Source organism: Trichosurus vulpecula, chromosome 8, assembly GCF_011100635.1.
Source record: "Trichosurus vulpecula isolate mTriVul1 chromosome 8, mTriVul1.pri, whole genome shotgun sequence".
Classification (NCBI taxonomy): domain Eukaryota; kingdom Metazoa; phylum Chordata; class Mammalia; order Diprotodontia; family Phalangeridae; genus Trichosurus; species Trichosurus vulpecula.
Genome location: NC_050580.1, coordinates 89,458,732 through 89,484,471, shown reverse-complemented (window position 1 = coordinate 89,484,471; position 25,740 = coordinate 89,458,732). Strand labels below are relative to the sequence as shown.

Genomic DNA, 25,740 nt, shown 5'->3' with positions numbered 1-25,740 from the left:
AAAGAGATGCCTCACTATCAACGAGTCTAATCCACTCATTTTATGGACAGGGAAACCAAGGACCCTGAAGTTAAGTGACTTTCCCAAGGTCGCATAATCTTGCAAGGAATTAAACCCAGGTCCTCTCATACCAAATCTGTTGTTTTTTCCCCCCTGCACAACACACTGCAATCAACCTAATATATGTGAAGTGCTTTGTAACTCTGCACTATTAGCCAAATGTAGTTTATTATGATTATAATTTCCCAAATGCTTTAAAATTGTCCTCTCAAGCATTTTGTACATTGCCATCATAATATTAATTTGCACTGTCTTTCAATAGCCTTGCTCCAATGCCTCATCATGGTGTAGAGGTGACTGGATTTTTCTAGGCTATGCCAAGCAATATAAAAGCTGGAATATACCTGATCAAGGTGCAAAGATTTCAAATTGCAATGTGTGGCTTGTCACTCAGCTGACAAAGATCTGGTCACTAGCAGGTTGGCTACCAAGTAAAGAATTTTTATTTTTTAAATTTTACTAAAGCAGTTCTTGAAGACTGTCTGCTAAGGCTAGGAGGGGGTTTCAATCAGCACCAATGGGAGGAATACTCAAGCTGATAAAATCCCAAATCATTTAAGTATCCCAGTGAGTTGTCATTATTATTCAGACGCCTATATTTATATAATTAAGCCCATTACAGGTTACAAAGTGGTTTCTTTTTTCTTCCTACCCAATTCCCAAAGATTGTTATCCGTTTCTGACCAAGGCTCAAACAGGTAAAATGCCCAAGGCTACCTCATACTGAGATAATGAGGTAAATTAAGAAATGCCTTTTTGAAATTAAGCAATGAAACAAAGTTTACTTTCATTTTTGTGCCCACCTTTTTACAACGTTATCAAAGACATCCCAATTTCTTTTTATTCCCCCAACAGGACATGCCTCTTAGAATTTTTCTAATTCTACAAGAGATACATTAAAGAAGGCTAAAAACAAGTACAAAGGCAAACTGCTGGACAGAGAGTCAGAAAATATGACACCCACTCTTTGTGTGACCCTGTAGAAGTTGTTTCCTATCATCTGGGCTTCTATATCCTCATCTGAAAAATGAAAAAGTTGAGCTAAATGATCTCTAAGCCCCTTCCAGCTCTGATTCTAAATTCAGAGACTGTCTACTTTATCTCCTTCCATTCTTTCGTCTTCTCCACCCATTCTTTGTAGCTCTAGATTACACCCCCTTCTCTCCTCTGACACTGCCACCCTTCTGGTGCAGGCCCTCATCACCTCAAGTCTGAACCATTGCAATGCCTACTGGTGGTTCTGCCACAATTCTTTACAATCCAGCTGCTGATGCAGCTGCCGAAAATGATTTTCCTAGAGTGAAGGTTTGACCATGTTGCCCCGGTGCTCATTAAAACTCCAGCAGCCCCCCGCCAACTCCAGGATCAAATGAAAATACTCTTTGGCATCTGAAGTCCTTCATAACCTACTCCTAACACCCCCACTTTCCCATCTTCTTATACCTTGTCGTTGACGAGTTGTGTTTGACTCTTCATGACCTCATGGACCATACTGTCCATGGGGTTTTCTTGGCAAAGATCCTGGAGTAGTTTGCCCTTTCCTTCTCCAGTGGATAAAGGCAAACGGGTTAAGTGACTTGCCCACGGTCACACAGCTAGTAAGTGTTTGAGGTTGGATTTGAACTCGGGTCTTCCTGATGCCAGGTCCAGCAGTCTATTCATTGAGCCATCTAGTTGCCTCTCCTCTTACACCTACAATGTATTGATCCAGTGTATTACTGGATGTATTATACCTACAACTGTATTGATCCAGTGACACTTGCCTTCTTGTTGGTCCATGAACAAGACAGGCCATCTCTCAGCTTTGGGCATTTTCTCTGGCTGTTTCCCATGCCTTGAATGCTCTCACTCTCTATCTCTGCCCACTGGCTTCCCCTTGCCTTCCTTAAATTCCAATTAAAATTCCAACTTCTACAGGAAGTTTTTCCCAATCCCTCTTAATTGTAGTGCTTTCCTTCTGTTAATTATTTGTCCTGTTTGTAGTTTGTTCATACTTATTGATTGCTTGTTGTCTCTCTCACTAGGCTGCAAACTCCTTGAGGGCAGGGATTGTCTTTTGCCTTTTTGTCTCTTCAGTGCTTAGCATAGTGCCTGGCACTTAGGATGTGCTTAATAAATATTTATTGATTAACTAGGTTGCTATGTTTGACCTGCAGTAGGCTACCTACCTTTTCTATCATTTCCCCATGGGCACGACAGCATAAATCTTTGACGTACTACATAAGCCTCAGAGGGAAAAAAATATTAAATCAACGTATTATTGGTTGCGATTCTACGTTGCTAAATACTTAATTCTCCCATTGGTTCAAGGATATTCCAGAAGACTCTAGATTCTTCTCATTTCTTTGTGGGATAACCTGAATAATAATTTGCATTTATATAGTGCTTTAGGGTTGGCAAAACACTTGATACGTATCATCTCATTGATCCTCACAACAATGCCATGAGCTAAATGCTGTTATTACCCCCATTTACAAATGAGGAAACTGAGGCTGAGAGACAGTAAGTGACTTGGCGACACAGTTAGGAAGTGTTTGAGACTAGATTTAAATTTTGGTGTTCTTGTGTCCAATTCCATTACTCTATCCACTATGCTACCGAATTACACTTTTTGCTCCATTTGGAAAGCTGGGGGATGGTGAGGCGTAATGGATAGGAAATTGGACTTGAAGCCAGACCTGGGGTGAAATCCCACCTATTTCATATCCTGGCAGTGTGACCCTGGACAAGTCAATTTACCTCTGTTGTTGTTCACTTGTTTTCAGTCTTGCCCAACTCTTTGTGACCCCGTTTGGGGTTTTCTTGGCAAAGATACTAGAGTGGTTTGACATTTCCTTCTCCAGCTCATATTATGGATAAGGAAACTGAGGCAAACAGGGTTAAGCGACTTGGCCAAGTCACTCAGCTAGTAAGTGTCTCTAAGGCCATATTTGAACTCAGGAAGGATTAGCACTCTATGTATGCACTATGGCGCCACCTAGCTCTCCCAATCAACTTCTACTTTTTACTAATCTATATTAGGAGTTTTCTCACCCCTGGAGTTCACGTTACTAGTGAAATTCCAATTCCCCTATTCAAAAGAGGAGTAGAAGCAAGGGTTCCACTTAAGCCATACTAACCTCACTCCACCTCATATCACCTGGATTGTCACTGTCTGCTTAGTGGTGGCAATCCACTCCTGTTTCCCAGTGTGTGGTGTGATGACAAGAATACTAGCTTTCACCCACTGACTCTGCATGAGACCCTCTCTGGGCATCAGTTTCTTCATTCTTGCAAAATGAAAGTAGTTGGAAGAGATCACCAATAGTTGATTTCCTTCTAATGATCTATGATATAGGGGTGGATGAGAAGGGTTTCTTAGACTAAGTATTGTTACTTTTTGTTTTTCATTCATTTATTTTCAATTATTAAATGTTTTTTTTTTTCATTGCTTCAAAACATCTCCCTCATACCACCATTCTGGGGGAAAAAGAAGTACAAAGCCCTCTTAACAAATAAAAGTAATAAAATAAAACATTTCCATATTGACAACAACCAAAAATGTCTCATTCTGCATACTAGTCCATCTCCTCTCTTTTATGAATAGGGTAACATTCTTCATCTTTCATCTTTTGGAATCATGTTTATTCATATCATTGATCAGGGTTCTTAAGTCTTTCCGAATGGTTCACTTTTACAATATTGAGGTTATGGTATAAATTGTTCTCTTGGTTTTGTTTACTTTACTCTGCATCAGTTCATACATGTTTTCCCAGATTTCTTTGAAACCAACTCTTCACTTTGTACAGCACAATGCTATTCCATTACATTCATATAACATAGTATCTTTATACTATTTAAATCCTGCTCCTTCCCAGATCTGGGAATCTTATCCTATGACTTTTGTTGAATAGACTAGTTTATGTCTGTTATAGATTAGCCCAACAGCATGTCAGCATACTGAGGCCCAGGAGAGACCAGATTGTTACACAACAAATAGAGTCTGTTTTTATTCAATTTACTCAACATTTATTAGGCACCTACTTTGTTCAAGGTGTATTACACCAACCTTCCTCCTTTCACTTCTTTCACAATACAGCAGAATATGTTGTATTGTCATTAAATATTTATTATATGCCTACTATGTTCCAGGCACTGTGGTAAGCACATCAAGGATTTCACTTGCTTCTAATCTTAAAATTGACAAGTTTCAACAGTATACTTTAAGAATACTCTACTACTTGAGATACTTAAAAACTCACAAGCCCCCATCAATACAATCATGTTTAATTGTCAGACAGTAGACAATTAGAGCAAAGCAAAGGCTTTGAAGATGACATAAGAACTATAGCTACAAAGCACTCCCCCACAAATGGGGGCCAGGGTAGATGGTTCCCTTCACCACAAACATACAATGTCAATGTGAAGAGTTGCATAACCTTAAAGTACGTTGTTAGTGAAGCAAAGATAAAAAAAACACAATGTGAACAAGGCAATTTGGGCAAGTATTGCAAGGACCCCAATATCATAATCATCTCGTTCTCTTAATGTGTCTCAGCTTGGCAGTTTGCTCAGCTGGGTTTGCTCTTCCTCCTGTCTTCCAGAGCTAATTTACTCTTGAATTCCTGGTTACTTCCCTTCCCTACTAACTCTCCATCCATCCATCCGTCCATCCATCGCTAGGTGGCACAGTGGATAGAGTGCCAGGCCTGGAGTCAGGAAGACTTATCTTCCTGAGTTCAAATCTGGCCTTAGACACTTGCTAGCTGTGTGACCCTGGCCAAGTCCCTTAACCCTGTTTGCCTCAGTTTCCTCATCTGTAAAATGAGTCGGAGAAAGAAATGGTAAACCACTCCATTATATTTACCAAGAAAATCCCAAATTGGGTCACAAAAAGTTAGACATAACTGAACCACAATGACAACATGTTCATGTATATTTATATCCATTCTCCTCTCTGTCCTGTCACTGAGTAGGTCCGATGTTAAATTCCATGGCTGATGGAGAAGCCCTTCTCTCTTCTCGTATGGGACGGGGATTTATACTTTACAAAGATTTTTTTTCTGCCTTCGTTGTATCTGGTCTCATTCTCATGGTGGACAAGCTTGCCTCTTAAGGGCCACCATGGGTATGGCAAAGCTTCAGACACCCAATTGCAAGACTGCTTCTCTAATTCCATTAGGGAGAAATGTTCACTTAGTAAAAGGGGCAACTGTGTCCTATATTTTCATTCCTCTTTTGCAAAGGACATCTATCTATCCAAGGAATATAGAGACTAAAACAGGGATTTTTGAGGTGGATAGTATATTGACATTACGCCACAGGGAAAGCTAACTTTGTAAAACACAGATGTTGCTTCTATTTCCCTGACTGGCTTATCTTTAAAATTCCAGGTAAAGCATTCATTTATACCCGCACGTAACTGACCACAGTCGTAACTGACCACACTCAAGCGCGGCTCAATCTCGTGTATATGTTTTTAACTGATAACGGCTGTGAGAACTTTTCTGCCTCTCCTTGCCCCACCCTTCTGACCCACTCACGTTCCTCTTTCCCGAGAAAGAACTTAATTTTTTATGAGCCTGAGTCATGGAGAGGATGGAACTGGAACAGCTCTAGAAAGATGAATTGGAACCGAGGTTGCAAAAATAAAATCCAATTTCAGGTTGCATTTAAAGTGTGGCGCCCCTGCCTCTTATCCCTTTGTCTCCCCACGCCTCACCCGTGCCCTTCCCCATTCTCTCAGGGTTCTCTCATAGCATCTCGCTCTGATTCAGCCCTGCCAGTCTTCCCTTGCTCAGACCCGCCTGGCATCCCTTCGCCTGGCTCTCTCTCTTTCTCAGTCCCTCCTCTTCCTTCCCCCTCCACGCCCTCCCCCGCCTGCGGGCGCCGGGCGGTCCTCAGCCGAGCCAGGAATCTGGCCGGCCCCCTGGCCAGCGGCGCTTTAGGCTTCAGCCTCTAGTGCCCTTCCCAAATCCTAATCGTCACCGCCCACAGAAGCCAATGAGCTCGGCCCGGCTCACGCAGATATACACACGAGATTGTTTCCCCCCTTCTCTTTTCAGTCGGTTTAAAAAGCAAACGCTGTCCCGATTCGGAGCGATTTGGAGTCTCGTCCTCTCCACGACGAGTCTTCCTCTCCTCCCGGGAGCGCTTGGCGCAAGCAGTTCTGCTCTTTGCACGGGCCTCTCCTCTGCTCTGGGAGAGTAGGGAATTCCTGAGTTCCCGAAGCCTTGCCTCCCTGCCTGCCCGAGCCCCGGGACGCCTCGCAGATCCCCGCGCTGTGCCTCCGTCCAGCCGTTCGCCGTGTTCCATCTCCTCGCTGTCCGCGGCGCTTTGCATCTCCCTTCTTTGGGCTGACCATGCCTACGCGCGGTTTAGGGGCTGCGCTGCCGCCCTTGCTCCTCTTGCTGCTGCTGCCCCCAGTGCCCGGCGCCGCCCAGCTCTCCAGGAGCCGCTACGAGGCTAGCACCCTGGTTTGCCCTGAGCGCTGCGACAGCGAGCGTTGCGCCCCACAGCCGGACGACTGCGAAGGCGGCAAAGTTCTGGACGCCTGTGGTTGCTGCCAGGTGTGCGGCGCCAAGGAGGGCGAGGCATGCGGCGGGGGCGCGGGAGGCGAGGGCCCGTGCGGCGAGGGGCTCCAGTGCGTGGTGCCCTTCGGGGTAGCAGCTTCGTCCACAGTAAGGAGACGCGCCCAGGCCGGGCTGTGCGTCTGTGCCAGCAGCGAGCCGGTGTGCGGCAGCGACGCCAAGACCTACGGAAACTTGTGCCAGCTGAAGGCAGCGAGCCGGCGTTCCGAGAAACTCGGGCAGCCTCCAGTCATCGTCATCCAACGGGGCGCCTGTGGCCAAGGTGAGCGCACATCGGCTGACTCAGAGATGGACCTACAGTGAGGGACTAGGGGAGGGGAGGGGAAACCAAGGCTCAAAGCCTCAAATTGAACCCTAGTCTTCACACTTCAAATCCACCACTCTTTTAACTGTTCCCCTGATGTGGCTGGTCACCTGTGGTGTGTGAGGCCCGTGTTTGGAACGTTAATGACCCTTTTATAGAACTATAGTATTTGGAGCACTTATTTTGGTGGGAATTAAATATCTATCTAGTTCCATTTTCTTGGCTTTACAAATGAAGAAACTGAGGTCCACAGTGTGACTTGGCATAGAGGTACACAAATATCAGAGTTTAGATTCAAAATCTGGTTCTCTGACTCCAAATCTAAAGCTCTTTCTGCGTCGTCTTTAGTATCAACAGCAACTTACATTTGCATGGCACTTTACAATTTTCCCAAGCCCTTCTGATCTATGATCTCATTTGACAACAACCTTGGGAGGGGTAGGCCACAAGGTGAGTTTATATTATCCACATTTTTCAGCTGAGATTTAAATTCATGTGGCTTGTCCAGTCTTATAATTCAGTAGTAGAGCCAATACTAGACCTCAAATATCTGCTTCTGGCTTCTAATGTGATGCTCTTTATCACATTGGCTCCTTACTGGAAGGGAGCAGAAGTGTTAACTTTTGAATCGGTGCCTTGGCAAGCTATGCCAACCTCGGTGGCATCAGCCTGGTACGGGGTAATGAGGAATGAAAGGAGATCAATGGGGCAGGCTCATGGAGGAATGTAGAGGGTAAAAGAACAATTAGAATTCCCATGTTTTCATTCAAAACGTTCCTCCCTCCAAAACTGAACTCATTTTAAAGGGGACACCAATTTAATAGTTGTGATGGTTTAGCAGAACCACTGAGCGCTTTGCTGGTTTTAATGCTTCTCACCATGTGTCCAAAACAGAAGAGGAAAAAAAAATTAACTGCCCATTTAAATAAGGAGTTCTGGTTTAGAATAGCTGATGTATAGAGAATTATGGAAAAGGGGAAGATTTATCTCCTTGTCTTCTGCCCCATTTTCAAAGTAATTTGAAACAGAAAACTTGGAGAAGAAATGTGGGGTTTGTTGAGCAGGGGGTGAGAAGGGACTTGGAGAAGAAAAGACTTTGCATTTCCAGGTGGGTCCTTAACATGAAGTGTTTCTGGTGGGGGTGGGGGGGAGAAGGGAGGATGTAAAGAAACCTCATGGAAAAAAATCCATAAGCAACATAGAGCTGGCCAGCCCTTCTCTGAAACCAGATGTTTCTAATTGAATAAAATCTGCCAGTTTGAGTACAGTTTGGCAAGGACCTTCCTGCTGTCACCCAGAGCCAGATTTGCTTGTACCAACTGTCAAGAAAGGGGGAGAGAGAAAGGAAATAAAAAGGAAGAGGATTTTGTCCAAATTTTCTTTTTAGGAACATAGATTGGTATGGTAAACCAGGAAAATTTAACAGTGTGACATACCCAACAAAGCATTTTGGGATTGGGTTTTTGGACTTCTTTAATCACTTCGTAAATGAGTATAAAACTGGTCTGGCCCCCAGGGAGCTTACAGTCTTGGAGAGTCAAGATGGATTCACATGAAAGAGTAAGCAACCAACCTACTGTGGAATGAGTGGTACAGAAATTAAATATGATAGGAGTCTAGATGATAGGACAAGGAGGCTGTGGGGGACAGTTAAAAGAGTGGTGGATTTGAAGTGTGAAGACTAGGGTTCAATTTGAGGCTTTGAGCCTTGGTTTCTTAATCTGTAATAAAGATTTCTGTAGTGCTTTAAGGCTTGATCTCTATGGTTTCTTCAAGCATCATAAATCTGTTCTAGTTGAACTAGAAGGAAAGAGAAAAAGGAAGAGCTTTCCAGAGGCAGGGAACAGCATGGACAAAGGGGACAGTAAGTGGGAAAGCACCAGAGATGTTTGTAGACTACAGTGAGATGACTAGCTCAGTTGAGCAGAGAGCAGTGAGTACATGCAGATCATTGGTGAGATCTGAGTCTGGAAAGGTCTGCAGTTTGGATTGTGGATGGCCTTGAATTCCTGGCCAAGTACAGACATTGAACTTGTTCCTGTAGGCAGCAGGGAGTTATCAAAGATTTTTGAGCTGGGGAGTGAAAGTGATGTTAAGGATTAATCTGGCAAAGTATTAGAAGGGCTAGGGGTGGGTGGGACTTGGTGGGATCTGTGACCAGTCTGAAGGAAATTATAATAGTCTGAGTGTGAGGCAACAGTTTTGAAAAAGATATTTTTAGAGAGCAAGCCAACTGTCACTGTTTGTATTTTAATTGCTCAAAGGCCTTAGAAGTCTCAAGGTAGCAACAGCAGTCAAGCTAATTTTAATTTATCCTCAGCTGGGAGTATTCACTTAACAAGCTTTGGAATTCACCAAGTTATTAACACTTGGAAGTAGAGAGCAGCCACTTGCTTACCTAATTGCCTTAGACAAACACTGGAGTCCTCTTCTGCCTGCAGCTTTGGAAAAAGAGGTGTTGCGAAGTGGCTGGAGAAGTGTGGGAGCGTCAGAAAGGCCTGAAAGCCCCAGGTAGTTGTTGTCTAGACTTTTAATTCCCCAAAGGCATGGATGTGTCTGTTGTCTTGCATTGGCGGGAAGGCTGCATACCCTGTTAATTGGTGAGATAAAACGGGAGATGATTGCTTTTCCAGGAGCGATGTGATAAATGTACAGTCAGGGATCCCATTTGAGCTGGGATTGGTTATCAAGTGGTAATTAGAGGGGTGCTGGTGAAGTGATATTAATCAGGTCACTGCCATGCTGGGAATGTACTAAGAATAAAAATGACTGGCATTCATGTAGTGTTTTAAGGCTGGCGATACACTTGACCTACATTTTGGCCTCTGATCTCAGCATCCCGGTCAGGCAAAGTGGGCTTTGTCCAGTGTTCACAGAGTTTGTGTTGAAGGGAGAATTTGAACCCAGTTGCCTGGGAGAATGTAGGATTGCTATAGGACCTAGTATGGTATTATGTGTTCTACTTAGTCATTTAATGGAGGCAGCAAGAGGATGGTGGAAAAGGGGCTGCAACTTGGAGTCAGAAGACCTGGATTTGATTCCCAGCCCTGCCATGTATTCAGCATGTAATCTTGGAGGAAAGTCACCTAGCCTTTCTTCTCATCGGTTAAAATGAGGACAAAAAATACCTTTGCTGCCTCCATCACAGGGGTGTGAGGACCAAATAAGATACCGAATGTATCTTATGTACCGAATAGCCGCAAAATGTCATGCAAATGTCCACTATTATGATGATAATTCCCAAATTTCAGTAATCCAAGTAGATTTTTTTTGGATTTCATTGGTTTTGATAGTCCCAGTCTTGCTATAATTTAGTAAATGGTCTTTGATAGTTCTTACAGGGAAAATAATTTATTGCCTTGAGGCCAATCTGTTGAAAAAACTTTCTTATACCACATTGCCTGTGATCCAGTGAGGCTGGTTGGCCTTGCTGGTCTTCAGAGAGGATGCTCTGTCTCTCGACTCCAGGAATTTTTGCTGACTATCCCTTATGCCTGAAATTCTCTTTCTCCGCATCTCAATCTCCTGGTTTCCTTTAATCTTAGCTTAAATACAACCTTCCACAAGAAACTTTTCTTAGTCCCTCTTTTTAAAAAATTTTTTTTAAATTTTTTGGAGGGGGGAAGGCAGGACAATTGGGGTTAAGTGACTTGCCCAAGGTCACACAGCTAGTGTGTCAAGTGTCTGAGGCTGGATGGACTCATGTCCTCCTGACTCCAGGGCCAGTGCTCTACTCACTGCGCTATCTAGCTGCCCCCTTAGTCCCTCTTAATGCTAGTGGTTCCCCTATAAGATGATCCCCGATTTATTCTGTACGTGTCTTCTTTGTAGACAGTTGTTTGCATGTTGTCACCCCCATTAGACTGTGAATGCCTTGAGAACAGAGACAGTCTTTGACCTTTTTTTGTATCCTCAGCACTTAGGACATGATGGGCGTTTAGTCACTGCTTATTGAATTGACTCTGAATTTAGCTAATTCAATCTCCCAAGCTCCCTAGTGTAGGAGCTGTGAGAACTTATGCCCTGCTGGCATTGCCCAGGAACATTCAGGGTCACCTCCTCACCACAATGAGGCATCCGAGGAGAGCTTTAATGAAGGATCGTTATTCTTATTCTTAAATGTTTGTTGAAGGCATCTGTTCCCCGGATGGTAGTGGATGTGGAGGCAGCATTTTGTAAAACCAGGAGAACTTCTACCTACTTTTGAGATCAGCTTGCATGCAGAAGAGCATTAATTAAGTGGCTTCTATATGCCAGGCACTGTGCCAAGTGCTGTGAATATAAAGAAAAGCAAAAAAAAAAAAAACCCAAAACCAAAAACAACACACACAGTCCCTGCTCTCAAGGTTCAGTGTGAAGCTTTCCTGTCTGTGGGCAAGTTTTGGTTTATTCTTGAAGGAAAAGGATATAAAAGGCCACCCTGAATTTTACATTTAGTATATTCCCCTAAAAGGAATTGGGGGGTGGGGGAGAAGGGAAATAGGAATCCAAATGTGAGAGACAGATGGGGTGAAAAGGGAAAGAATGGGATGAGGAGGGTCTTGAGATATACGAACTATATTTGGAGCCAAAAAACAGGCAGAGCAGTGGCAAGAGAGTTTCAGAAGAAATGATTCAGTTTAGTCTCTAGGTATATAACTCATTACGAAGAGTAGTGATGGTTGAGGGTATTTAGGTGAAAAGTAGAAGCATTGACCTTGGGGGGAATAAATTGTCCTGATCCATACACCTTAATGGAGCCTCCTTTCTGTGCTCTCACTCAATATTAGAATTTTATAAATTAGTAATGGGCTTGAAAAAAATATCAAGTGACATCTACTTTGTTGCTTTTGAAATAGCTACAGCAGTGCTCAAAATAACTATGTATTCAATAAGCAATTAGAAGGCATCATGAGCTAACTGTGGTCAGAACTAGTGGCAGAGCCAGGGATTTTGGGCAACTTTTTGACTTCTTTTTAGATTTATGTGATCTAGACACCTTTGGGCCTCAAATTTGGTAAGTAAATTTTCCATGAGCTTATATTTCAAATGAATAAATAACTTTGATGCCCATGCTTAATATTTTATTTTAATGTAATGTATCTTGGTGGTGCTTGGGATTTCTTTGAGGACAGATAAATAGCAAGCAGGAACGTTAAATGAATAGTAAGGTGGTATGATATAATTTCCAATATAATAGAAATAGTTCACATCTATCTAATGCTTTACTTCTGAGCAAATCTGAAGTACAAATGAGGAATCATAGGTTGACTCTCTCAGAGTTGCACATATTACCTAGACTGTGAGAAGTAGAGCCAATATTTGAACCCAGGTCCACAAATTATATCCAATGTTCTGTTCATTATACAATGATACTTATGTGCTAAGGACTGAATTAATTTTTTCTTCCCCCATTCAGACAGCTAGATGGTGCAGTGGATAGAGTGTCAGACCTAGAATCAGGAAGACGTGGGTTCGAATCCATCCTTTTTTCCTTCCTTCCCTCCTTCCTTCCCTTCTTCCTTCCCTCCTTCCTTTCCCCCTCTCCCTTCCCCTCTTCTCCCCTCCCCCTTTCCCTGCTCTCCCCCTTCCTTCCTTCCTTCCTTCCCTCTCAAGGTTTTAATTCTATTTATAAATTAATCCCTTTATTTTAGTTCTTATATGCATATGCATAGCAAATTCCAAAACTTATTTCCTTTTATATTGAATAACAGGGCAGAAGGGTTTACTTAAAAGCGGGGGGGGGGATGGAGACCAGGAAAGGTTGGGAACTCTTGCTATGATCCATGGGAGAACCCAGAAATCGACATGAAGTCATAATAATCCTGATTCCCTGGTGGTCTTGGATTTGCTGCTGGAATCTCTGGTCATTTCCAAGTTTAATAATCATTCATCAAGCATTCATTAAGCACCCACTGTTGTGCCAGGCACTATGCTAGGTGCTGGGGAGATAAATCCAAAGAATGAAATAATCCCTCCTCTGAAGGAACAAAATAACACTAGTAATTGCTAGTATTTACATAGCACTTCAGGATTTTCAAAACATTTTACAAATTTGATCTAAATTGATCCTCACAGTGACTCTGTGAAGTAGGTGCTATTACAGATAAGGAAATTGAGGCCAAGTTTACGTGGCTAGCATGTGTCAGCGTATGAACTTGGACTTTCTGACTCCCAGTTCAACACTATTTGCTGTACTACCTGGCTGCCTATGAGAAGACTACATTCTAACCATAACGGATCAACATGTCTTGATCAGTCAGGACGTGGTACATAATTTTCCAAGTTTAAGAAGCCCTTTCTTGCTGTTGTGCAACAGAGTTCTGCAGAAAGAACAGTGATCTGCTTATAATAAACTTCCTTTTCGGTTTTGTTATGGGGCTCATTCCATGGGAGATTTGATGTGGACTTCATTTTTCTGGTATCCTCCAAGAGCTGAGTCATCTTTGTTCCATGTAAATTGGAGAGCTTTCAGTAGGCTGCCAGTATATTAAATGGCTAATCAATTCTCAGTGGGGGAGGGGGAGATGATGCTTACAGATATTCCTGGCCAATTTTGATCCAACTGGAAAATGACTGCCATCTGGAGACTCCATCAGGGAGAAGGCAGTAACATTCACCATTTCTTGGCAGACAGGGAACCCCGAAGAGGAGATCCTTATTTTATTGCGTTTCCCCAGTAGTAAATTCCCTTTGGCAAGGTGTGGCAATAAGATGGGTAACATGTGGTACCTTGTCAGGACTCTGACCATGAAGCATATGTGAATCAAAAGGTGAAATTAGAAAATTTTCTTGTTACTGATGTGTCTTAGTGTCCTAGGTATTTTTTCCCCTTCTTCTTGACAGCATGAGGTTTAATGATAGCCCTTTGCTTGGTTGATTTGTCTTTAGGTTGTCTCTTTCACAGATGTTCAACTTGAGCCAAAGTAGGAGCAGAATTAACCAAGGTCATCCAAAAAGAGCCATGATCAATTCCCTCCCTCTCAAAAAAGTTCAGGATTCATTTATTACTGAGTAGCATGATAGAGAGTTAAGGAGTCAGGAGATCGGGGATCCAGCTTTAGCCTGGCTGACTTTGAATATGAGAGGTTTGAACAAGAGAATCTCCAAGATCCCTTTTCAGCTCTAAAAATCTGTGATCCAATGAAAAATCCCTCCATTTGACAATAAGCTCTTGGTCGAAAATAAGTATGGCCAAAGCCACAGACTTGTCAGCAAAAGGAGGAAGGGCATCATAGACATCATTTGGGAAGTTCCAACCTCAAAGTCCCTGAAGCTGTTTGCCTAGTGAGGGCTATGATTTTCCATGCAGCCTTTTTTTTTTTTAAAGGAGCTGAAACTGCTTTTAAAAACTTCCTTGACCTGAAAGACTTGTAAAAAGCTATCAGTCTATGGGCCAACTCTGCCTCCCCACCCGCCCCCCACCAAAAGTTCTAAGCTCAAAAAAATGTCACTGAACCATAATTACAGTGTTAGGCTGGAGAAGAACAATCAGCACAGGAATTATAATGAATGTAATAAAGTTAGTGAATCAGGGCAGAAATGTTTCAAGTTCTTCTATAACCTCATCAGCTTTTCTTTGGGACAAAATGACCGACCTCTTACGTCACTGAAAGCCATGATGACCAATAAGAAATCAGTCTTAAACTGGAGCAACTGGTATAGTATAAAAGTCACTCTATACTCAGTTATTAAATCGTCTTCTCCAGCTTACAAGTCTTTCCAATTAGTGGTTGTTCTTGACTTTGGAAAGATAAAATATGGTATGGTGATCTGTGGAAAGAAAAAGGTAGATCTAATTTAATGATGCTTTGGAGCAGGGTGGGGTTTGAATAGAATCAGAGAATGTTTAAGCTGGAAAGGACCCTTAAGATCATTTAAACCCACCCATTCATTTTACACTTGGGAAAACTGAGGCCCACAGAAGGTTGTTGTTTTTCGTTCCTTTTCGAAGAGGACCAGTGACATCACAGGGATGTCTTGAGCCACACAGTCATCAGCCCTACTCTCTCTTCCAGAGTTATCAAGTCCGGTGTCAGTTGTCCAATGAGTGGTAGAGCCAGGGTGAGAGCATGTGTCTGATGGCTCCCTATCTCCCACAGCTCTTTCTATTATACCAATGTGGGCATAAGCTTGTTCAGAGCAAATGTTTCCTAAATTCAATGGAAGAATACAGGACAACAGTTGTCTTTTTTTCTTCTTTTTTCCTTCTTGTATCATCTTAACCTAAAAGTAGTTTTCCGTCAAGGTCCCTGAAAGGCATTTTTGAGATCAATGTTGTTGAGAATTTTCTCTCACATAATTGGTTCTTATAAGGAAGAAAATGAATGTAGCATTAAAAATAAGAATATTTTAGAGAAAGGGGAATTCCGCATCAAGTAGATAAAAATAACTGGACTTTTACGATTTGTTAAATCACAGGATGTTTGTGATAATGAGACTTTCAACATTTTCTAAACCAATTTATTTTAAATATTTGGAAACTAATGCCCAGAGAGGGAAGGAACTTGCCTGTGGTCACACTGGGTGTTAGAGTATGACCTTGTGTGACCCTGGGCAAGTCATTTTACCTCTGTTTGCCTCAGTTTCTTCAACTATAAAATAGGGACAATAGTGGCTTCCTTGCGGGATTGTTGTGAGGATCAAAGCACTTGGCACAATGACTGACACGTAGTAGGTGCTCTGTAAGTGGTTATTCCCTTCCCTTACCCTTAGTGGCAGAGCAGGGACTAGAACCCAGATCTGACCACTTTTAGACTAAGAAGGTTGCTTCTACTGCACCACCTTGGTTTTAATTGTTTCTGAGCTGATTACTTGAGCCAGAAATTACTTCTGGTGTCTGCGTGCCTTTTGTAACTTCCTCTTCCATTCCCCCTCCCCCCACCTCCCACCCCTCCCCAGAACCTCACCTTGTTCCTATCTAGATCTCTGTTTTCTTTGTCCTGAGAATCTTATCAGTCAAACCATTGTCCTTTCACCCGTACCTCTGGCTCCTCACCATTGCTCAGCTGCACTCTGACTCCTTGGCTTTGTGCTGACTGGAGAGGCAGCATTGGGATGTCAGGATTGGGGACAGATGACCTGGCTTTATCATTTATTACCTTGCTAACCTTTAGCAAGTGCCTTTAGTCCAATGGCTTCTACTTCTTCATTTATAAAATTAGTGGTTTGCATTAGATCAAGGGTTCTAAACATTATTGGACCCCTTTGGCAGTCTGGGGAACCCTTCTCAGAGTAGTTTTTAAATGTACAAAATAAAATAAAATACATAGGATTAAAAGGAAACCAGTCATATTGAAAAAAGACAATTTAATTGCCATGGAAGTTCCTGGATCCCCTGAAATCTACCCACAGACCCCAAATCAAGAACCTTTAGATTAGCCAGTTTGGAAGCCCGTGTTCCTGCTGTGTATCAGGCACTGAGGGAAGCCTGGGCATTCCCAGCATCACCCTGTTTGCCCTGGACCCCTTCTTCACAACACACCCTGCTCTCCCTAGTTTCTCCCCACCCCATTTGATCTAGGGTTCTCATTCCCTCACCCAGGTCACTGATCCTTACTTCCTCCAATCCTCTTAAGCAATTGATGTCTCCGAGTTCAGACATCCTACTCTAGGCCACTTTGCCTGAGGAAAGAGAATTCCAGAGGGAGGCTGAACGATTTTGGCAGAGCAGACTCACAACAAGGAGTAGCCAGAGCAGGAAGACTGCTTAGCTGAGAAATCTGGGAAGGTCAGGAACTGAGCCAGATGCTTATCAAGGGGAAAGTTGATAGTGTTTTTGTGAACTGAGCTTTCAGCTGTTTCCCTGAAGATAATAATAGATACATCATGTTTGGCTTTTGGTGGAGATTTCCAAAAGAACTTGTATGGGTCGACTTGATTTGAAAACTTAAAAGAAATTAACTAGCTCAGAAAAGACTTATATTAAAAGAAAACAGCAATTCCCATCAAACACCTCCAATTACCCCGATAAGGAGAATGATATTAAAAGAGGGCCTGAGTCCTGACTTTAATTCCGCCCCTGGCTCTGGTTCTGTCCAAGTCTCTGTGACTTTGGACAAGTATCTTCATGTCTCTTGGCCTCCATTCTTCCCTCTGTGACATGGGCGTAAAAGCATCTCCTCTACCTACTTCCAAAGACAGAGTCTCTGTAAGCACTTTTGAAACCGCAGACAGAGAAATTCGAGTTAGGTACTATGGTAATAGGACTTTTGGTGTTTAAGCATCAAGATAAGTAAAACTGAATGAATGAAAAAGCATTTACTTATGTACCATGGGCAGGAATTATGCTAAGTGTGGAGGATACAAATAGAAGTAGGGTGACCCAAGGAGGTCACACTCAAACTCAGGAAGAGAGAACATGAAAAAAAGTTCAGCTGTGTGGAGGAGAGAGGCTTGTAAGTCCTAAGAGCTCTGCAGCAGGGTGATTGGCAGCAAGACCCAGGGCTCCATAGTTTTCGTCAGTATGTCACATGAGGGTGAGGCAGGCCAGATGGCCTAGAAGCAAAAAAGTCTTGGTGGTCCTCCATTTGATAGGAACAAGTGGGATGGGTCCCTCTGGTCTCATCCAAGCCTTGTGAGCAGTCAAACCTAAATGGCTTCTGGTTAACTACGGGAAAGGATGAAAGAAAAACCAAGGGGACTGAAGAAATAGATTCAAGCTGTGGCTCCTACACGAGTGACTCATGTGTAGAGGTTTGCCATCTGTCTGCTCAAGTTGCTGCTAGTTTTATTGATCCTGCACTTTATTATCAGGCTGTCCAGTTGAGTTTTTTAGGTCCTCTTTCACCTGCTTTATAATCTCCTTTGTTTAAGGTTTGGGCAGAGTCCCCGAATAAAGTATTCTCTTATGTCACCAAGTGAGTGATAGAGGGACTTGCAGCCAGGCATGCGGCACCTTTCTCTCACAGTAAGCATGCTAAGCTGTCTATGTGACAGGACCAGAAAGACCAAGTCTCTGTGACTTTGAGCAAGTATCTTCATGTCTCCTGGCCTCCGTTCTTCCCTCTGTGACATGGGTGTAAAAGCAGAGACCACTTGGAGAGACCACTTTTCTGTCCTCTCTCCGTCATTTAAACCATTAAAAAAAAACCCCAAACCCCCAAACAAAAATCAAAAAACTTAAGTTACCTTCAATTCCTCTTTGACCAAAATGGGTCATAAGTAGGACCAGAACAGAGTGTCTGTCTTCAGCTTAATTTTAAAGTTCTGTTGTCTGAAGGCCTCTGGCTGAGAGAACTTTTCCTTTGGCTTCAGAGACATGTATTAAATGCCTCTTACATGCAAGACACAGTCTTGTCCTGAAAGCTACCTTCCTCTCCTTACCCTTCACTCCTTGGATCCGTGGTCCATACCATGAGGAGAGAAGGGCCCTTTCAGAGGGCTTGCCCCTCCATCTTTGGAATTCTCCAGCTCTTGTCCTAGGCGGAACATCTTAGCATGGTCCAGAGGCTCCATTTTTGCCATCCTCTCCCCAGGTCCCCACCCACCCCCGATCACCATGGAATTTGCAAGTTCCAGCCCTGATTAGGATAGGGGCTGGTTTCCTGGACTTGCCCCAGACCGTGTTGGGGCCAGACTTTGAATTACAGCCATTTTTGACCAGTTTCCTTGAACTTCACATCGTGGGGCAGACAGATTGCAGCCACTCTAGTTAGAAGTGAGGCGAAATGAGTCCTGTGGGATGCATCGGTTGGCCTGTTATTTCTGTAGCACAGTGGACAAGTATTTTCCCCCGTTTTCCCAAAAAAGTAGTTTTTGCAGAGGACAGTACTCTCCCTGCTTCACACCTCATTATTTCTAGTGACAAATTTAAATCAATTTCTTCTTTGGGTCTCAGACTCTGTTTCCTGAGACACGGCCCACAGGGAGAGGGTGGCCAGAGCTCAGTGGAGGAGGAGTTCTAGGCCAGACAACAGGTTCTGTGTGCATCAGAGCCGTTCATCTCTCCCCAAATAGCCCATTTGAAATGCAACTTTCCTGGTTCATCATTTTCTCTTCCTCCCCCTCCCCCCATCCGATCTGGCCTTTTCTCCTTTGGCTTCTCACAATAATTCTTGTATTTAAGCATGAAATCCCACAAAACAGGCTTTTCTTTTAGTAAACATCATCTTTGCTCACACTGAATATGTCCCATTGCTTCTCTCTACCAGCTGCACAGTTATCTTATAAAAGGGACCAGTGTCAGGTCGAAGTTAACATTCTAACCACTGTTCCTATTGTTCACGCAATAGCCTAATTTCCTCATAGCCATCTAACCTCTGACCTCCTGTTTTGCATACAGGAGGTCCATCTTCACCTCCACTTCTCCCTGCTCCTTTCTTCATTCCCAGTTTCTCTCTCTTCTTCTTCTTTTCCTTTTCTCCAATTCTCTCCTGTTTTCTCCATCCATTTTTATTCTCTGTAGCTCAAGCTACAGTGACCCAGACAGGCATTTCTTTGACCTATTAGGGCTAAGAAGGTTGCAGAACCTGGGGATTATAGCCAAGGGAGGCATTGTGGTTTAGTGAGAAGCGGAGTGAGCTTAGCAGAAAATTTGAGTCCTCCCAGTAAGGCAACTGTAAGTGTTTGTGTTGAATTGAGGAAGTTGTATCACTCAGGGCTGAAGTTTTCTGTAAATGAAATAGGTTGAATCAGGTGATCTAAGATCTTGAGAATGACTGAATGGTAGAATTGGGAAGAGCCATAGGGATCAGCTGGTTGTACCTTCTTCCCATTTCACTGATAAGAAACTTGAGGGTCAGTCAAGGAAAGTCAAAGAGTCGGGAAGTGGCAAGGTTGGGACATGTCCAGTGTTCTCTGGACTCTTTTTACTATACCACATTGTTTAGTGAATCGCTGTTGAATGAATGAAAGACAAAGATGGCAGACAAAGATGGCATGCTTACTGAGCCTGGCGTAATGAAAAGAACACTATACTTGGAGTCCAGAGTCCTGGGATTCTAGACTCAGGCTTGCCATTTTCTCTATGACTTTCATAGAATCATTTTAGCTTCTATAAAACTTGGGTTTCTTAGCATAGTGGGTTTAATAATATATGCATTGTACTGCCTGTGTCTCACAGGGTTGTTATGAGGATAAATCGGATCATACATACACATACATGTATATGTATATATATGTAATGCTTTGTAACTATAAAACTATTAGCTTGAATTAAATTCCTGGTAGAGTTCTAGAATATGCTATCAAAGGGATGATTAATGGACATTTAGAAAAGGAAGTAGTAATCATAAAATGGGCAGCTAGGTGGCACAGTGGATAGAGGGCTGGACCTGGAGTCAGGAAGACTCATATTCCTGAGTTCAAATCTGGCCTTGGACACTTCTTGCTGTGTGTGAGACATTGGGCAAGTTACTTAACCCTTTTTGCCTCAGTTTCCTCATCTGTGAAATGAGCTGGAGAACTACAGTATCTTTGCCAGGAAAACCCCAAATGGGGTCATGAAGGGTTGGATGTGACTGAAATGATTGAACAGCAATCATAAAATAGCCAGCGTAAAGAATTAGTCATACTAGCCTAATCTCCTTCTCTTTTTGATGGCTAAGCCTAGGGAATTCAGTAGAATTTACCTAGACTTTAGCAAAGCACTGACAAGTCTTTCATGCTCTGCCTTTGGAAAAGATGTTGAAATAGAGGCTAGATCAGATCTTGAAGATCTGTTTTTTTTAAAAATATTTTGATAATCATATTGCAATATCACTAGTTTCCTTTGCATTTTATCTTATGCATTTAAAATCATTGGTCTGAGGTCCACAGAGTCCCTAGATTTCACCAGACTTCCAGAAGGGTCCATGACACCCTAAAGAGGTTAAGAACTCTGGGCTGGGTGATGGTGTAGTCCATGATGCCCTAAAGAGGTCAAGAGCTCTGGGCTGGGTGATGGTGTAGTCCATGACGCCCTAAAGAGGTCAAGAGCTCTGGCTTAGGTGATGGTGTAATCCATGACGCCCTAAAGAGGTCAAGAGCTCTGGCTTAGGTGATGGTGTAATCCATGATGCCCTAAAGAGGTTAAGAGCTCTGGCTTAGGTGATGGTGTAGTCCATGATGCCCTAAAGAGGTCAAGAGCTCTGGGCTGGGTGATGGTGTAGTCCATGATGCCCTAAAGAGGTCAAGAGCTCTGGCTTAGGTGATGGTGTAGTCCATGACGCCCTAAAGAGGTCAAGAGCTCTGGCTTAGGTGATGGTGTAGTCCATGACGCCTTAAAGAGGTTAAGAGCTCTGGCTTAGGTGATGGTGTAGTCCATGACGCCCTAAAGAGGTCAAGAGCTCTGGGCTGGGTGATGGTGTAGTCCATGACGCCCAAAAGAGGTCAAGAGCTCTGGGTTGGGTGATGGTGTAGTCCATGACGCCCTAAAGAGGTCAAGAGCTCTGGCTTAGGTGATGGTGTAGTCCATGACACCCTAAAGAGGTTAAGAGCTCTGGCTTAGGTGATGGTGTAGTCCATGATGCCCTGAAGAGGTCAAGAGCACTGGGCTGGGTGATGGTGTAGTCCATGACACCCTAAAGAGGTTAAGAACTCTGGGCTAGGTGATAGTATAGTTTGGTAGATCTGGTTGGATAGCCAGACCCAAAGTGTAGTCATTAATAGTTTGACATCAGTTTAGAACTAAGTTGCTAATTGAGTGCCTTGTACCTGATCCTGTAATATTTAAAAATTTTATCTTTGAATCGGTTAAAGGCATGTAGTGCATGCTTATAAACTTGTAGATAAATGGAAGTAAGAGGGATAACCATGTGTTGGGTGACACAGTCATGAATCCCCAAAGGTCTCAGCAAGCTAGAATTTTGGGTCACATATGACATGATGAAATTCAATAAGAATAATGATAAAGTATTGCATGCAAAGTAGGTAAGGCATGGTGAGAGAGGAGTTATTCTGAAGAATATCTGAAGGGTTTAGTGGACTGCAAGTTCTAGATGTTCAAAGTGTGATATAGTAGTTAAAAATCTAATGACATTGGGTTCCATTGAGGGAGCCATAGTGTCCAGGACTAGGGAGGTGACAGTCTTGCTGTTCTCTGTACTTGTCCTTATCAGACCACATCTCATAGATTGTTTCTAGTTTTGGGTGCCGTATTTTAAGAAAGACATTCATAAATGGGAAAGTTTCTAGAGATGAACAGCCAGGATTGTAAAGGGTCTTGAGGTCACAGTCATGTGAAGAGGATCTGCTGAAGGAACTGGGTATATTTAACCTGGAGGACAAAAGACTTGAGGAAAGATGATACCTCTTTTCCACTGTTTTAAGGGCTAGCCTGTGGAAAAGTGTTAGAGTCATGCCTGGCTTTAGAAAGCAGAACTACAGGAAAAATAGACAGAGGCAGTTTTTGGCTCCATAACAGGAAAAAACCCTTTGGAGCTCTCAAAAGTGAACGTGCTGTCACAGGAGATAGGTGAGTCCTCTCTCGCTGGAGGTCTTAATGTAAAAGCTATGAGTGAGTAGAGAAGATATGGGTAGAGAAGATTCTCATTTAATTATGGGTTTGGACTAGATAGATGGTCTCTGACTTATCTTTTGACTTCTGGAGTTAGTTAATATTAATAATGATGATGATAACAACTAGCATTTACATAGCGTTTTACATATGTTAACTCATCTGATCCTACAATAACCCTGTAAGGTAGATGCTATTATTTTTTTTGCTTGATTATACATATTTATTTAATATATTTAGTTTTCAGCATTGATTTTCACAAAAGTTTGAATTACAAATTTTTTTCCCCATTTCTACCCTCCCCCACTCCAAGATGGCATATATTCTGGTTGCCCCATTCCCCAGTCAGCCCTCCCATCTGTCACCCCACTCCACTCCCATACCCCTTTCCCTTCTTCTCTTGTAGGGCAAGATAAATTTCTATGCCCCATTGCCTGTGTATTTTATTTCCTACTTGCATGCAAAAACTTTTCTTTGTTATTGTTGTTTTTGAATGTCTGTTTTTAAAACTTTGAGTTCCAAATTCTCTCCTCTCTTCCCTCCCCACCCACCCTCCCTAAGAAGGCAAGCAATTCAACATAGGCCACATGCATATCATTATGTAAAACTCTTCCACAATACTCATGTTGTGAAAGATTAACTATGTTTTGCTCCTTCCTAACCTATCCCCCTTTATTGAATTTTCTCCCTTGACCCTGTCCCTTTTTGAAAGTGTTTGTTTTTTATTACCTCCTCCCCCCATCTGCCCTCCCTTCTATCATCCCCCCCTTTTTATCTTCTTCCTCCTTCTTTCCTGTGGGGTAAGATACCCAATTGAGTGTGTGTGGTATTCTCTCCTCAGGTCAAATCCAATGAGAGCAAGATTTACTCATTCCCCCTCACCTGCCCCTTCTTCCCTTCCGACAGAACCACTTTTTCTTGCCACTTTTATGCGAGATAATTTACCCCATTCTATCTTTCCCTTTCTCTCTCTCTCAATATATTCCTCTCTTATCCCTTATATTGATTTTATTTTTTTAGATATCATCCCTTCATATTCAACTCACCCTGTGCCCTTTGTGTGTGTATATATATGTATATGTATATACATATATACACACACATATACATATATACCTACATATATACATACATAGACACACACATATGTATATATATGTATATACATATACATATATGCATATTCCTTTCAGCTACTATGATATTGACGTCTCATGAATCATACATATCATCTTTCTATGTAGGAATGTAAACAAAACAGTTCAACTTTAGTAAGTCCCTTATGATTTCTCTTTCTTGTTTACCTTTTCATGCTTCTCTTGATTCTTGTGTTTGAAAGTCAAATTTTCTATCGAGCTCAGGTCTTTTCACTGAGAAAGCTTGAAAGTCCTCTATTTTATTGAAAGTCCATATTTTGTCTTGGAGCATGATCCTCAGTTTTGCTGGGTAGGTGATTCTTGGTTTTAATCCTAGCTCCATTGACCTCTGGAATATCATATTCCAAGCCCTTCAGTCCCTTAATGTGGAAACTGCCAGATCCTGTGTTATCCTGATTGTTTTTCCACAATACTCAAATTGTTTCTTTCTGGCTGCTTGCAGTATTTTCTCCTTGACCTGGGAGCTGTGGAATTTGGCAACAATGTTCCTAGGAGTTTTCTTTTTGGGATCTATTTGAGGAGGCGATCTGTGGATTCTTTCAATTTCTATTTTACCCTCTGGCTCTAGAATATCAGGGCAATTCTCCTTGATAATTTCTTGAAAGATGATATCTAGGCTCTTTTTTTGATCATGGCTTTCAGGTAGTCCAATAATTTTTAAATTATCTCTCCTGGATCTATTTTCCGGGTCAGTGGTTTTTCCAATGAGATATTTGACATTGTCTTCCATTTTTTCATTCCTTTGGTTCTGTTTTATAATATCATGATTTCTCATCAAGTCACTAGCTTCCACTTGCTCCAATCTCATTTTTAAGGTAGTATTTTCTTCAGTGGTCTTTTGGACCTCCTTTTCCGTTTGGCTAATTCTGCCTTTCAAGGCATTCTTCTCCTCATTGGCTTTTTGGAGCTCTTTTGACATTTGAGTTACTCTATTTATTAAAGTGTTGTTTTCTTCAATATTTTTTTCAGTATTTCTTTGGGTCTCCTTTAGCAAGTCATTGACTTGTTTTTCGTGGTTTTCTTGCATCATTCTCATTTCTCTTCCCAATTTTTCCTCTACTTCTCTAACTTGCTTCTCCAAATACTTTTTGAGCTCTTCCATGGCCTGAGACTAGTTCATGTTTTTCTTGGAGGCTTTTGGTGTAGGCTCTTGCACTTTGTTGACTTCTTCTGGCTGTATGTTTTGGTCTTCTTTATCGCCAAAGAAGGATTCCAAAGTCTGAGACTGAATCTGGGTGTGTTTTCGCTGCCTGGCCATGTTCCCAGCCAACTTACTTGACCCTTGAGTTTTTGTTGGGGTATGACTGCTTGTAGAGCAAAGAGTACTTTGTTCCAAGCTTGAGGGGATGAGCTGTTGATTTCAGAGCTATTTCTACACAGCCAGCTCTGCCACACCAGCACTCTTCCTTCCTCAAGAACCGCCAACCCAGACCTGATGCAAATCTTCAGCAGGCTCTGCACTCCTGCTCTGATCCTCCACTTAATTCCTCCCACCACGTGGGCCTGGGGCCTGAAGTAACTGCAACTATAGTTCTGTAGCTGCATCTCCCCCGCTGCCCCTAGGGCGGTGGCCTAACCGCAAACTCTGTCCCCCGCAGCTTTTCCCACTAACCTTCTCTGTTGTCTTTGGTGTTTGTGGGTTGAGAAGTCTGGTAACTGCCACAGCTCACTGATTCAGGGTGCTAGGGCCTGTTCTGCCCGGCTCCTGGTCTGGCTGGTCCTGCTGCCTCCCACGCTGAGCTCCACTCCCCTCCGCTCCATGAGTGATAGACCTCATCCAGTGACCATCCAGGCTGTCCTGGGCTGGATCCCTGCTTCCCTCTGCTATTTTGTGGGTTCTGCAGTTCTAGAATTGTTTCAGAGCCATTTTTTATAGGTCTTTGGAGAGATGTGGTGGGAGCTCATGCAAGTCCCTGCTTTCCAGCTGCCATCTTGGCTCCACCCCCGGAAGTCCCTAGATGCTATTATTATACCCATTTTACAGCTTAGGAAACTAAGATATGGCGAGATCAAGTGACTTGTCCAAGGTCACACTACCATTTAAGTAGCACAGGTAGGCTTCAGACTCAGGTCTGGGCCTGCACTAGTAGGGTTGTGTGAGTAGAGAAGGGGATGACTGTGAACCTGTTTAGGAGGTAGAATTGACAACATCTGGCACCTGATTGGATAAGGTGGGTGTGGGTAAATCTGAAAAGTGAGGATAATTCTACCTTGCAACTTGGGTGGTTGAATGAA

The 25,740-nt window shown here is 42.8% G+C and overlaps 1 protein-coding gene across 1 annotated transcript in view; it reads left to right on the top strand.

The window, feature by feature from the left end:
* The first annotated feature begins 6,095 nt into the window (after positions 1-6,095).
* HTRA1 (HtrA serine peptidase 1) overlaps positions 6,096-25,740 on the top strand; it is a 71,367-nt gene continuing 51,722 nt past the window's right edge. Inside the window, exon 1 of the mRNA XM_036737220.1 lies at positions 6,096-6,891. Coding sequence (XP_036593115.1) covers positions 6,402-6,891 — 490 coding nt within the window. The 5' untranslated portion in view covers positions 6,096-6,401. The remainder of the gene's footprint in view (positions 6,892-25,740) is intronic.